This window comes from Ursus arctos, unplaced genomic scaffold (assembly GCF_023065955.2).
Source record: "Ursus arctos isolate Adak ecotype North America unplaced genomic scaffold, UrsArc2.0 scaffold_28, whole genome shotgun sequence".
Lineage (NCBI taxonomy): Eukaryota > Metazoa > Chordata > Mammalia > Carnivora > Ursidae > Ursus > Ursus arctos.
The window spans coordinates 157,501-170,376 of NW_026622963.1; the positions used below are offsets into that span (position 1 = coordinate 157,501).

At 47.8% G+C, this 12,876-nt stretch overlaps 2 protein-coding genes across 5 annotated transcripts in view; one reads left to right on the top strand and one right to left on the bottom strand.

Moving 5' to 3' along the window:
* The window catches only part of APH1B (aph-1 homolog B, gamma-secretase subunit), a 52,883-nt gene extending 43,597 nt beyond the window's left edge, over positions 1 to 9,286 (top strand). The window contains exon 7 of the mRNA XM_026478241.4: positions 9,199 to 9,286. The gene's annotated coding sequence lies outside the window, so the exon portion shown is untranslated. The remainder of the gene's footprint in view (positions 1 to 9,198) is intronic.
* Positions 2,031 to 12,876, bottom strand: part of CA12 (carbonic anhydrase 12) — a 54,493-nt gene continuing 43,647 nt past the window's right edge. The window contains exons 9-11 of one of the 4 annotated variants that reach the window (XM_057303620.1): positions 6,244 to 6,276; positions 5,294 to 5,381; positions 2,031 to 4,522 (exon numbers count right to left, since the gene is read on the bottom strand). In XM_057303620.1, coding sequence (XP_057159603.1) covers positions 4,453 to 4,522; positions 5,294 to 5,381; positions 6,244 to 6,276 — 191 coding nt within the window. In that variant the 3' untranslated portion in view covers positions 2,031 to 4,452. Of the gene's footprint in view, positions 4,526 to 5,293; positions 5,382 to 6,243; positions 6,277 to 12,876 lie in introns of all 4 variants that reach the window. The other 3 variants (XM_057303619.1, XM_057303622.1, XM_057303621.1) reach the window with 3 other exon arrangements.

Genomic DNA, 12,876 nt, shown 5'->3' on the forward strand with positions numbered 1-12,876 from the left:
GACAGTTAGCACCTGGCACTTGGCCAGGGTCCTGCAGCGAGGTCCGCCAACAAGTTAATAAGCAGGTGCCCTCGTGCCTATAGCTCAAGCTCCTACAAAAGCACCAGAATGCTCTAGGTCGAGTCACTACTGAGCACCTGGACCCTAGGGCCTGGCCAAGGGACATTACCAGGGCAGGGAGGGCTGGGGAGCCCTCGTGGAGCTACAGGACGAGGTGTGAAGAGGCGGGGGGCTGTCCCTAAGGTCTGCTGGTCAACCGTGGTCTGATTTTCCGTCTGCCCTCCTTTCTTCCATCCTCCGTACCCCCAGCCTGGACCCCCAGCCTCTGTCTCCCATCCCCCATCCCTCAGCCTCCAAAGCTTTCTTCTCAGGCGGATTTTGCATGAAGGTTTTCTAGGTTTAACCCTCCCGAAGGGTATGTCAAAGGAGAAGGTTAGTGGTCCATATCTGCACGGTGGCTGTGCTGGCCTCTGGCCACAGGTAGCTACTGAGCACTTAGGATGTGTCTAATGAAAATGAAAAAAAAACTTGATTTATTTTACTTTAATCAATTTAAATTGAAAAGCTGATAATTGGTGCAGGTTTTGGAAAACTTTTAAGTGTGTTTGGAGCAACTCGGGCATGTGAATCTGCTTTCTCCACTGTAATTTTGTGAAATATAAACACAGATCAAATATTTTCAATGAAAATTTAGCATCTGAATCAAGCTGTGCTGTTAATGTAAAATATATACTAGGTTCAGAGACTTACTACAGAATAAAGAATGAAACTATCTCATATCAAAATATTGATTACATGTTGAAATTATAGTATTTTGGATCTACTGGGCTTTATAAAATGTTACTAAAATTGATGTCACTATATTTTTTTCCTTTTTGGGGTGTGTGGCTACCATACCTTTAAATTTTCATGTGTCTCGCATTGTATCGTCGTATATTCTATCAGACTGTGTGTTCTAGGTTGTCCGTATAGCTGGATTTACATGAGGAGGTAATGGCCAACCTGAAGAAAGACTTGAGTCTCCCCCACCAACCCATGGCTCGTGCCACCACATGCCCCTGACTGTCAACCCCGAAGAATCTTGAATTCAGGGAATGGGGAGCAAGGCTATGGAGAGAGGAGGGAGGGAGAGGACCTCTGTTGCTCACTCCAGCCTCGCCCCCTGCTGCCCCAACCCCAGTGGGATGGGAGCAGGTGTAAAGGAATGAGAGTTGCACAGGCACTCTGGGGGTGCCTTGCCCCACCTGTCCTCACTTCTGAAGGATGCCAAAGGGGGCAAACTGTAAAATACCTGTGTTCTGACTAAAGAGACCATCAGAACCTGGAGGGTTTATAATGTTTCTGTTCTGAAGCTGGGCCTTCTGCTTTATCACCTACTGGAACAAAATTACCCTTGGACAGTTCCTCTGTTTCCATCCTTACGCAACTGAAGTGAAAATTGGAAGCTTTTCTAAATAACCAAACAATGATGGTGCCTGTTTGTAACCTCTACAGGATTGCCTCTTTTACCAAACCAGAATGTGAAATCTGGATTTAGATAAAAAATTATATCAAAGATGATAGCATGTTTTGGAAAAAAAAAATCCAAAATGGTAACAGGCAACTAAGAGAGGCTTCCAACCGATTAAGTGCAATCCCTAGTGAAGTAGAGAGACATAAGACCCATTCTTTATCTTCATGTCCCCTTGGTTAGGAATACCTCCCTCTTTCCATCCTTCTGTTCAAATCTGACTTAGTCTTTGAGGCCCAGCTCGGATACCCTCTTCTTTCTGAGCCTTTCCCTGATTATTCTAGACTTCCCAGCTCCACTCACGAAGCAGCTATGTGACCCCAGGGCTGCACACACCATAGGCCTCCATCTTCAGTAAAATGGTTAAGTACATCAGTGCATTTTCCTTTGGAGCCAGGTTCTAAGACATTATAGACGAGTGACATTACTTGCTCTGATCAGTTACCTGTCACCATAGACCGGGAACTACAAAGTGCTTTGCCAACAGTAATGCTTTAACCTCACCTCCAAAAAATCAGTCTGATGTGAAAAACATTTTATTTATAATTTCTCATATTTATAGTTTATGTCTTCATTACAATCATTCTTACAATAAATACAGAAGTGCTGAACAGACCATCATCACAGTGGCCTATGGTCCATCCGAGGCACAGGGACAGAGGGGTGCTGCAGACCCCAGTGCTTCCCAGGGGTGCTCAGGAGGTCTTCAGAGAGTTTAGTGAAGGGAAGAACTTGAAATGGGATTAATAGTCAATGCAGCAAAATCCTAGAATGTCTGTTGAGGAAACAGGTATAAGTTTTTACTATTTTTAAAACCAGATGATCCTAAAGAAACAGAACAAAGAAACTCAAGCTCTGCCATTAGTGAGAAACAAAGAAGCCAGGGCCTTCCCTGTCCTTTTCCCACGTGGGCCTTGGTTTTGTGACCTCTACCTATGGTGCAGCCAGCACAGCACCGGGACTCTGCGGGGGAGCGAGTGAGGCAGAAGAACTTCACACACCACAGTGCTGGTTTCCTTCAGTGGCGACGGGTGTCAGTGGAATGACTGAGAACCTGAGGAGAGGGTTCCCAGTTCCCAAGCTTGGTCCCCAGGAGCCCCATAATGATTAGCAAGGATGTTGACAGTGTTGATTCTTGGAGCCTTCTGCCTGCCTCCCTAGCTTTGCTTTATCTCAGCCACAGGGCAGGAGAAAATGCCACTGTTTTCATGGCCTAGTAAGTCTCCCTTTTTATGAACAGCCGTTGTGCCAGGTACAATGATCTCTTTGTTCTCTTGCAAAATTTGTCCATAAAAGGTAGAGAGATCATTCCAGGGCTCTGGAGTGATTTATGTTGTTTCTGATTGGCAGCGTTGCTCCATCATGAGGCTTGTCCCTGCTGTCATTTGATCAGCATCAGGCATGCTAATGGCAAGGTGATGATGCCTCCCCAGGCTCCGAGGCCAGAGATCTTGTGCACACACACATCTCAGTGTTCATTAGGTCTTCTGTAACTCTGTTTAGCAAACTAGCTACAAAGCCATGGGGCTTGCCACCACTACAAAAAGTCATGATGGTAGAGAAGGGAGAACACTGTTCTCAGAGCGAGTGGGAGGAGTAGAAGGAAAAAGATGTGATAAAGAAACCTGTGCTTTGGTAGGATATTCTGTGCTGTCAAAATGAGACCAGGAATCAGAAAGCTCTCTGTGAACTGCCAGGTGCTGGCCATGAGAGGTTGCTGGTGGAGGCTCCTTCTCAGTCATGGAACTAACCGGTCTCCGTGGGGCTCTTGCATCTATGAAAGAGTTGTCTTCTCAGAAACTCTGACTTGGGTAGAAGACCGTGAAGCATCTTTGTAACATTCCGTTATTAATGGTCCCTAAATACCATGATGCCTGCACAGATAACTTCCTGCTTTCATAGCTTGAAAATAGATTTTAACCAAGCCATGACTCAACATCCTCAAAGTCAGGGAAGTAGGTACACTGGCGGTAGGAATGCCACAGAAGTAGCCAAAAAGAAACCCGGGCAAGAGACAAAGCTCTTCAGTCATTTTTCTTCTGCCTATTTCCTCTACATTCAAAAGCAGTTTGGGTCATCTCGGAACTCATATCTACTCTAGGAGAGAGAAAGCAACACCACTGTTCAAGGAATAGCCTAATTATTTGTAGAATCTGTAAAGTACAAAGCATCACTGCGCTGCTGATAGGAGGTTGGGCTTAGGCTTAATATGCTGTCCTTACACTTAGGACTTGACAGACAACCTCTGGCTCCAGTTCTGACTCCAAATTGAGTTCCTCCAGACCTTGTGTGTCTTCTCATTCTATCTCTGTCTCGGGTCCATTCAGTGAGGTTGACTGGACTTTGGAAATGCCTCTACTGTGTTTCAAAGAATACTTTTGTTTTCTTTTGCCTCTGACACCTTGACCCTTCCTGTATCATTCTTCCTCTCAGTTGTAAGGTCAGACCAGAAGTTTTGTCATAGCAGAAGGAAATCAGAGGAAAACAACCCCATCCCCGAGGAAAGAAACAGAGTCTCAAAAGCAAAACCTAAGCAGAGAGTGGACATTCTGGTCTGAAGGCTTGGACAAGAAGCAGAATTTCCAGGATCCTTGAAACCACACTCAAGGGAATCCCTGGATGAAAGTGTTTTCTGACCAATAACAGCCCCCGGTGGGTGACTTGGTTTGTGCCCCCAGAATCCAGACAACTTCATGGGGTCACACATGAAGTAGGCAGCTCGGAGTTGCTGCCTCTTTGGCGAGTTCTTCCATCCACAGATGTACTGGAAGTGGCTGTGGCATCAGGATGGCAGGGCCCCCTCCTAGAGTCCCCTTGTGGGTCTGGGGCATTTGTGGGTTGAGCTTCGGAGAACCCTCATGTATTTCACACGTCTAGGGAGCCACAGTGTGGAGCGTCCAAAGCAAAGTTCTTCCTTGGATGTGCCGGCGAGTTGTGGGGCCTCAGGCATGGGCTTCAGTCTCCTTCTTGATGGCTGGTTTGTAAATGACCCCTTTGTTGTCACCTTTTTTGCTACTGGAACAAGAAGAACATACGAGTCTCGGTTAAAGAGAAGAGACAAGCAGAGAGCAGCCTGACCCTGCTATGGAATGAGATGAATTTTAGGGGTCAGATTCCCCTTGTGGGGACCTTTCCCCTGTTCTGATGGTTTTGGGAGGAATGCCCCCCAAATACTGTATTAAAGGAACGTGGTCATTTTCCAACTGTTCTCCTGTAACAGCTGACGATACTAGACCTGCATTTTGAAAAAAGTCTCATGACCACCCCAACTTTAAACCTTTGATTCCATAATAGGATTCCTGGAAACTTTTTTTTTATACATTGTAAAAAAAAATAAATTGGTTTTAGAAAAACCAAACATGACAATAAAAACATGAGCAAAAGGCATTAGTAGTTAATAGGAGTGATAAATCAAGTTTTCCTTCATTTTTCTTTTTGGATTCAGAGACAAAATAACTCAGATGTGAAGATGTTAGAAAGAAGACAGCCTTGCTGCTTGTGTTTAGGCAAATGGGACACCCCCACCCCCAAATCAAGAGACTTGTCTTAAGGTGTTAGCCACAGCAGCAGGGCTGCCAGACACACCTCCACCTCTGAGCGTAATGATCCAGTGTCTCATGCAAAGGAGGCTGGGGGCAATGGTGTTTGGGAAACAGCACTCCTAGGATAAGTGTTGGTACAGGTGACAGGGGCTCTTCATTCTGCAGACTGCCTTCCCAGAGAGATCAATCCTCATGGACGAATAAGCTACCCAACTCTCATTTTGAACCAAAACCAGCTCACCTCTTCTTTCTTCTGAAGAGCCAAATGGACACGGCCAGGACAACACAGATGCCAAGAACGCCAGCCAGGACCACTGAAAGGATGATGCCTGGTGAAGAGGCAGTGAACATGCATTACATTCCCCCCTTCCCCTGTGTCTCATCCCATGGCACATGGATGTGAAGTCAAGTGACAGCTGTGTAATCTGCCACAGAAGGATGTAATTTCCCCATTTCTGTTCTCAGGTTCTGGTCTTTGGCTTAGCAGAACTGGCTGGAGTACTTAGAGCCATTTTCAAACTGTAGTCATTCTCCAGCAGGGGTTCGCAAACTTGCACCAGGGTCATCTGAAGAGCTTGTTTAAAATGTAGACTTTTTAAGCCCGAGCGTCAGACTGATTCAGTCTAGAGTGGGGCCCAGGAATCTTCATTTGTACCCAACAGCTCTAGCTGATGCTGACGTACGTGGTTCATGAACCATACTTGGAGAAACCCTGGGCTACAGAATAAGGACTTACTCTGTCTTGGCTTGCTGGAGTTAAGGCCCACTGGGAAGCCTCTATCGGCTTTGCTCCCAAGCTCCATTGCACAGTCCTAAATAGTCCAAAACAACCAGGAGCCCACGGCTGAGTTCACCCAACCTCCCGTCACCCAACCTCCACACTGGGCTTAGGCCTGTTCTTAGGCAGCATCTTCCCAGCATGGCCAACAGAGGTCTTCGTTAGGCTCATTGAATGTACACATGCTGTAGAGTAATTAGGTCTTTCATTACGGAAGCATTTGATTGGTAGTTCCTCTTTGAATCATAGAGTGATTTGAAGGTGGGACCCACAGCAAGGAGAGGGCCAGGACCCAGAGCGACAGCACAGAGAAGCAGGGAGGATGGGCTTAGTGGAAGTATCACAGGCCCAGATCACAGCAAGAATCACAGCAATCACCCAGCTACAGCATGCAAGGCCGGCAGGCCACATACCCAGACTCAGTCCTGCGTACGTAAGGTCTTGCACTTCAAAGGGGAGAGGAAAAGGTTGAAAATTAACGAAGTCAAACCATGGTGGATTTGACCAGTGTGTTGAGTGAAGCTCCACTGTTTGTTTGGTTGGAAGTACAGGGGTTATGCAGACTTTCTGGGAGTACTCACTCTTGACTCAGGTGCCCGATAGTACAGAGGGCACTGCGCACCTTGGGAATTCACACGGTGCTCTCCCTCTCCAGTTCTCCTTTATCACAGCGGTCTCTTTGCTAGGACAAGACTTCAGTTTTTAGTACAACATGGCTAAAAGTGGAAGATGAGGGAGGGTAAGGCTCAGAGTCTACTTGGGCAGGCTATTATCTGCTTCTCGGACACCTACCCCTCTTCATCGGTAGAGAATTGGCCAGGTTCTGGCTGGCTGGGGCTGGCAAGGTTTAGTTGGAGCCTGTCACTAGACTTCTGCCCCAACCCTACCCAGTCTTGTCATGATTTGGTTCTGTTTTTGCTTTGGCCCCACTGGGTAAACTGTAGAAACCCCTCCCTGATACCCGCCTCCCTTCTCTGCTTTATGGAACCGGGAGATTGTGCTTCTCTCAGAGAGTTATTATTGGGATGAGTTAAGGGTCCTCAGTGGGGCTGAAATAGTGCCCAGCTATCTGAGGTAAAATCCCATAGCCAGCCTCCTAGGGACCTCCCTGGGGGAGGGTCATGGGTGAGCCCATCTTCTTGAGTAAGACAGAGGAGCCCAGTCTTGAAGTCCCCCTGGGTTACCCCAGCATGCTTCTTCCTGGTTCTTAGAACTATTCCCCATTCTCCCAGTCAGGTCCTCCATCTAAAGAAAGTCTGTGTTACACATCCCCTCTTGTCTGGTGGTTTTCTGACCTCAGTAGAAACCCTACCACGTATGTGCATGTGTAGTGTTGGTTCATGGCTTGTTCTGGTTCATGTTGGAAACCAGAGTTGTGCAGATATTGGCCACCCAGCCTGACACTCTGGAGAGCCTGTGCCCACAGACTCCAGTGTAATGACTCAGACCCTGGGAGAGCCCTGACCAGTTGTGAGACGCCAGCAAAGAGCCAGGGACTCACACTTGGGGGCCCTTGACACCCTGGGGAACCAGACCTGAGACTGCAGGATGAGGTTTTGCTCACCCCCTTTTCCTGTTGTGTGGCCAGAGTCTAGTTGATTCCCCTGGAGCCATCAGCCCCGTGTCCTTTCCCCACTGTCTTCTTCCACAGTCTCATATGGAGCGTACAGCCTCCCTTGTCTGAGGCCGGCCCCTTGGAGTCTCTGGTCTCGCATCCCCAGGTGGCCCCAGGCTGCTGTAAGGATGAGCAGAGCGGCTATGGAGAGGAGCTCTCCACAAAGTACAGGGTGGCCTGTTCTCTTGGCTCTTACTGGCCACCCTGATCAGCAGCCCATGGCCTCCCAAGTGGCAGAGAGAGTGTCTCCCGTGGCCTGATTCCCAGTCCCAGGTCTCTTCTTGTAACCTGAACACAAGGACCAGTGTGTGGCTTAGGGAGACACTCAGGATAGGAGTCTCCCCTGGGGACAGTGCCCCGTGTTTGTGTTGCATGCGCTGTGTTCTCTGCACAGCCTGCGGCCTATCACACTGTCGTTTGATATTTGGGTTTTTAAGGTACCTAGAGGCAACCAAAGCTTCTAAGATCTTAAAAACAACCACCAAAACTTTTCCAAGCCTTTTGATGAAATATACTTTTGTTCTTTGTTCCTAAAACTCCAGATGCTGGTAGTACCAAACTAGTTCTCGTCACATAAGACCACTGGTAAGCCTAACTACTTAGCTAAGCCATCCAAACTGGGCAGTTTCTAGAGTCATCGCTTTCACAGTTGCCTCAGACATCTGGAGAGCCACACAGGCCCCCAGACAGCTGAGCAGCCGCGCTTCAGGCTGGAGGAGGTGCCCCCAGGAGTTTAGGGGCAGAGCCAAGTCTACAGAAGCAAGACCCCCGAGGGATGGGACTTTTCCCGAGAGCCCCTGGCCCCGGTTGGTGGCTCGTGGAGGGAAATCTGGCTGCCCTTGGCTGTATTAGGCCCTATAAACAACAGCCTAATTTAATCCAGGGCTCTCAGCAGGGTTCCTGGCTCTAGTTGACTTCTTCTGAGGGCCTGAGTTGCCTCTCTGTGGAAATAATGAAATGAGCAAGCAAACACAAAGACAAGGAAAGCCCCAGAGCCCGGGACAGATGCTTTTCAGCCAAGATTTTGATGCAGCAAAACAAAGCAGCTTGACTGAGCAAGCGAAGAGCGTAAGTCACTGTGGAAGAGGAGTGGCAGTGAGGGTGTCACCTCATCGGAAGTCTACCCCTAAAGAAGCCTGGGGCAGGACAATGTCAGGATGCTGCCCTCTGCCAGCTGAGACGGCACCAACCATCAAGGAAGCAGGACCTCTCTGCAGAGAGCGATAAAGTCCACAGAGCTTGGGTCCCATTCTGCTAACTAATGGGAGAGGGAAAGTCAGGGAGACTTGAGGGGCACAGGGATAGGTGTTGGGGCAGCTGAAGAAGTAGAGCCCAGAGAGAGAAGCCGAAGCCTGCATCACAGCAGAGCTTCTGGGGTGTCGTAGAGAATAGGCAACATGGATGATGGAGGAAGGGACACAGCCAGAGACATTCATTCGCAGATTAAACAAAGAAATGGCTTGTTCTAATTGTCCAATAAGATAGGCAGTTCCCACTGAAGAACAGTGAGACAGGAGAGACAGACACAGGCTGATTGACAGCGATGGCCCACCAGAGCTACTGCCTGAGAACACAGCAAAGGGGCTTCTGAGCTGGTCGGTAGGAGGGTGCATGCCCCACAGATGTGGGAGAGCTCCCTGCTCTCCATAAAGTGCTCCAGTACGGGTCAGGGCGAGCAAAGATAGGGCAGTCGGACACAGAGGAGGAAATCACACAGATACAGAAGAACTTGACTGTCACATGCCTCTTGCAGGAAGGTCCAGGCCCCCGGAGAAGACAGACAAGCTGCTTGCTACAGGGCCGTGCTACCTGTTCTGGCTGGCTCAGGAGCTGCGTCTTCTGCTGCTATCTTGCTGGACCGAGGGATGCCGGTTAACTGCTTTTGAGGTCTTCTGAAGCCTCAAGTGCACACACGGAGCAGCCCAGACGAAGAAACAAGCACCCCACTTACACAGCTTGCAGTTCCTGGAACAATTCTAGCATTTTTTAGGTCTATTTGCAATTCTATTTATTCAAACAGAATACAATCCTTGTCCTTTCAAAATATCATTTTCAAGTATGGACTGTTTTGGTAAGCGACGTCTTACATACTTACATATATGTCTGTACATAGGTATACATCTTATGTATATGTGTATGCCTGTAGCAGTCTCCAGTCTTATTAAAAGAGACAAGAGGAGTTTTGGTTTAGCAGGGATTTGATAGGTTAAATACATAAAATCCCCTTTTGGATGACAAAAGCTCTTATTATTATGCCTAATACAGGTCACAGACTGAAGTAACTGAGATGCTAGTCCAGTCTTTGGATGAGACTTTGGTAAGAAAAGCAGGGAAGCTGCTCTCAGTGACCACAGACCATAACTATCTTTGGAGAACATACTTAACTGAGGAGCTTTTCTTATGGACATTAGGGAATCCCAAAAAGAAATAATTTCTACAAATAAATCTGCTAAAGAGATACCAGCAGATTACATGAGGGAGCTGGTTTGTGACAACCATGATAGGGACTGAGGGCTTTGCCTTCCAGGTTATAGGACTGCAGGCTCAGGACAGAAGCCACGTTGCTCTGAGGGTCCTAAATTCTGGAGAGGTAGGTGTGGGTTACTGAGCTTAGTACTGATGCTTAGTACTCTCAGCTCCCTTCCGTGACCAGCCTCAGGCTGTCTGTGCTGAAGGAATGGTAGGTGGTCGGACTTTTATTCCAGGCCAGAGCAACAGAAAAAGCCTGACAACTTCCCTAGGCAACTCTCTCCCGGGACTTCAAACCTTGACAGCTAAGCTCTGATCTTTAATGTTTCTTAGACAAATGGATTGATTTGAACGCTGGTGGCAAATTGAAAACAAAGCAAAATAGGACTTGAAACTAGAGTGGGACAGCTGGCCAGGCTTATGTTCAAATGGTTCTGCAGAGAAGACGTTGGGGAGGGGGGAGCAGGGACACGGGTGGGCTACATTCTTTCAAGCTCCCAGTGAGCTCCAGGCATAGTGCCTGCCGCCAAAGTAAGATGCCGGTAGTCCCCGTCCTTAGCGGGCTCGTAGTGTGCGTGGATAATCTAGACGTGCTTCTTCTCTTTCTCTCTACGGCAGTAAGTCATTACCCTGTGGTAGGCTAAGAACTGCCACGGAGATGGGCCGGTTGTTCCAGCTGCATTGAAGGAAATTCTAAGTCACCTTCAGGGCAACAGGGAGGATTTCTGGAATTAAATGACTAGAGCTGGGTCTTGAAAGAATTCTTCAGGTGGGAGAGGTGAGGGGCATCCCAGGCGCAGGGAATTGTGTGTGCACAGGTAAAAGCAGTAGCATGCTAAGGGAGGCCCTACAGGGCGTGGACAGGTGCCAGGGAGTGGAAGTACTGGGAAGAGAGCTGGGGCCAGCTCGCCGGAGGGGGTCCAGCTTGCTGACTTCCTACCTGGTCTGCTCTGTGCCAGAGGCTTGCTCTTAGGAGCAAGAGAACATCCACACCAGGGTTTTCTGTTCCCCATAGTGCCTGACTTGGGGTGTGCTCTGGAAATACGTGGCGTAGTACATAGCACTAGATGAAGGGACCAGGGACTTCTTAGCACATTTGACGATTACTCCCCACCGTTCAGCGCCCCGTATCCAGGGGAATTTGAAGATGGGAACTCCTCTGGTCTTTCATTTGGACACCTTGGTAGACTTGATGATACTTTCCATTTAATAGATTTTATTTAAAAATAGAACTTTTGGAAATACAAGGTAAGTAACCACAAAGCATACATTCTAGTCACAGAAAGTAGATAATTAGCCATCTTAGCTTTGTAAGATTTCTTTCCTCTTTTTTAAAGGTTTTGTAAAACTACCCGGGTCCTGCAGGGTCAAGCAGATTCTAAGTGTACTACTGCACAGGTGTACCATGGGTGAAAGCCCCCCTCTACTGTCCTGAGCCCCTGTCTAAGTGTGCCTCGCCTGGCTCCAGGCTCTGCAGCAGTGACATGCAGTTGTTCAGAGCAAGCCCACTACGGATGTGATTATAGAAACTCTCTGGCGTCCCCTTGTCCCTCAAGTGTCCATTGCCCTGGCAATATTAAAAATAGGGCTAGATAACGTTAGCATTTCGGTTTGATAGGCCCTTCCTTTTTGACCTGTCACCGTTAGGACCCAGGGTTGGTATGTTTAGCTAGGACGAGGTCCACTTGAAGGAACCAAGAATCAGGCCTGTGGACTGTAGATCTGCCCCTGCCATCTTTCTCCTTCCTCACAGAGGGCATCTGACTTCTGTGAGGTCTGGTCTGTTCCCAGGCTGTGTTCCCCTCTCTGGAATCGCTCCTTGAGGACAATGAGTCTGCGTCCTCTCATTAGCTAAAGTCTTTTGTTTGTGCCCCTTGGAAGAGGCACTTTCTAGGAGCTAAGAAAAGTGCCTCACGTGAGTTTCACCTCTCCACAAAGAGTGGGCATTTTAACTAAAGGCAACAAGAAACACAACACACATGAGGAAGAAAATGGTACGAAAGCAAGGGAGAAAAATGATAAGGAGATTCGGAAGCAAGTTGCTGCCTCAGAGGCATCGGAACCCCTGCTAGAGTGGTTTATGTAGCTCTCTCTCATCCACTTCTCTTAGCCTTAGATGTACCCAATCATAGAAAAAGAAGGTATATTCAAATCCTAGAGGAAGATGGGGAACAGGGTTTCTCTTGAGTTTGGCTGTTCTACCTTAATAACCCAACAACCTTTTGCTTTCAGGGGTAACCATCACCACACTGAAAATGTCATGCTGTAGGGGTACCTGGGTAGCTCAGTTGGTTGAGCACCCGACTCTTGATTTTGGCTCAGATCCTGATCTTGTAGTCATGGGATCGAGCCCCATGTCAGACTCTGCACTCAGTGTGGAGTCTGCTTGTCCCTCTCCCTCTGCTCCTCCCCCACTTGCTCTCTCTTTCTCTCTCTCAAATAAATAAGTAAATACATAAATTATTTAAAAGGCAATAAAAATGTCATGCTATAATAGAATAAAGACCAGGGCATTTGATAGAAAACTCCAGAATCCTGTGATACGAATGAAAAAAGAAAACCAGTCTGAGCCTAGGAAAGTCTTTGTGCAGTCCTTGGGCAGCAGTTCTCAATTTTGCCTCTCCTGCCCTGGAGACTTTGGCAATGTCTGGAGACATTTTTGGCAGTCAGAATTGGGGAGCTATTACGGGCATCTAGTGGGGAGAGGCTGGGGGTGCTGCTATCACTGCAGTGCACAGGCCAGCTTCCCAGTGAGAATTATCCAGCCCAAAATGTCAGCAGCACCAAAGCTGAGAAACCCTGAGCTAGGGCTAACTTACAGTTAGGCAAGTCTGCCCTCAAGGACAGACTGCTACTTTTGTTTTTCTCAGCATTTTATTTATTATTTTTAAAATTTTTAAATTTAAATTCAATTTAGTTAACATATAGTTTATTATGAGTTTCAAGGGTAGAATCCAATGAC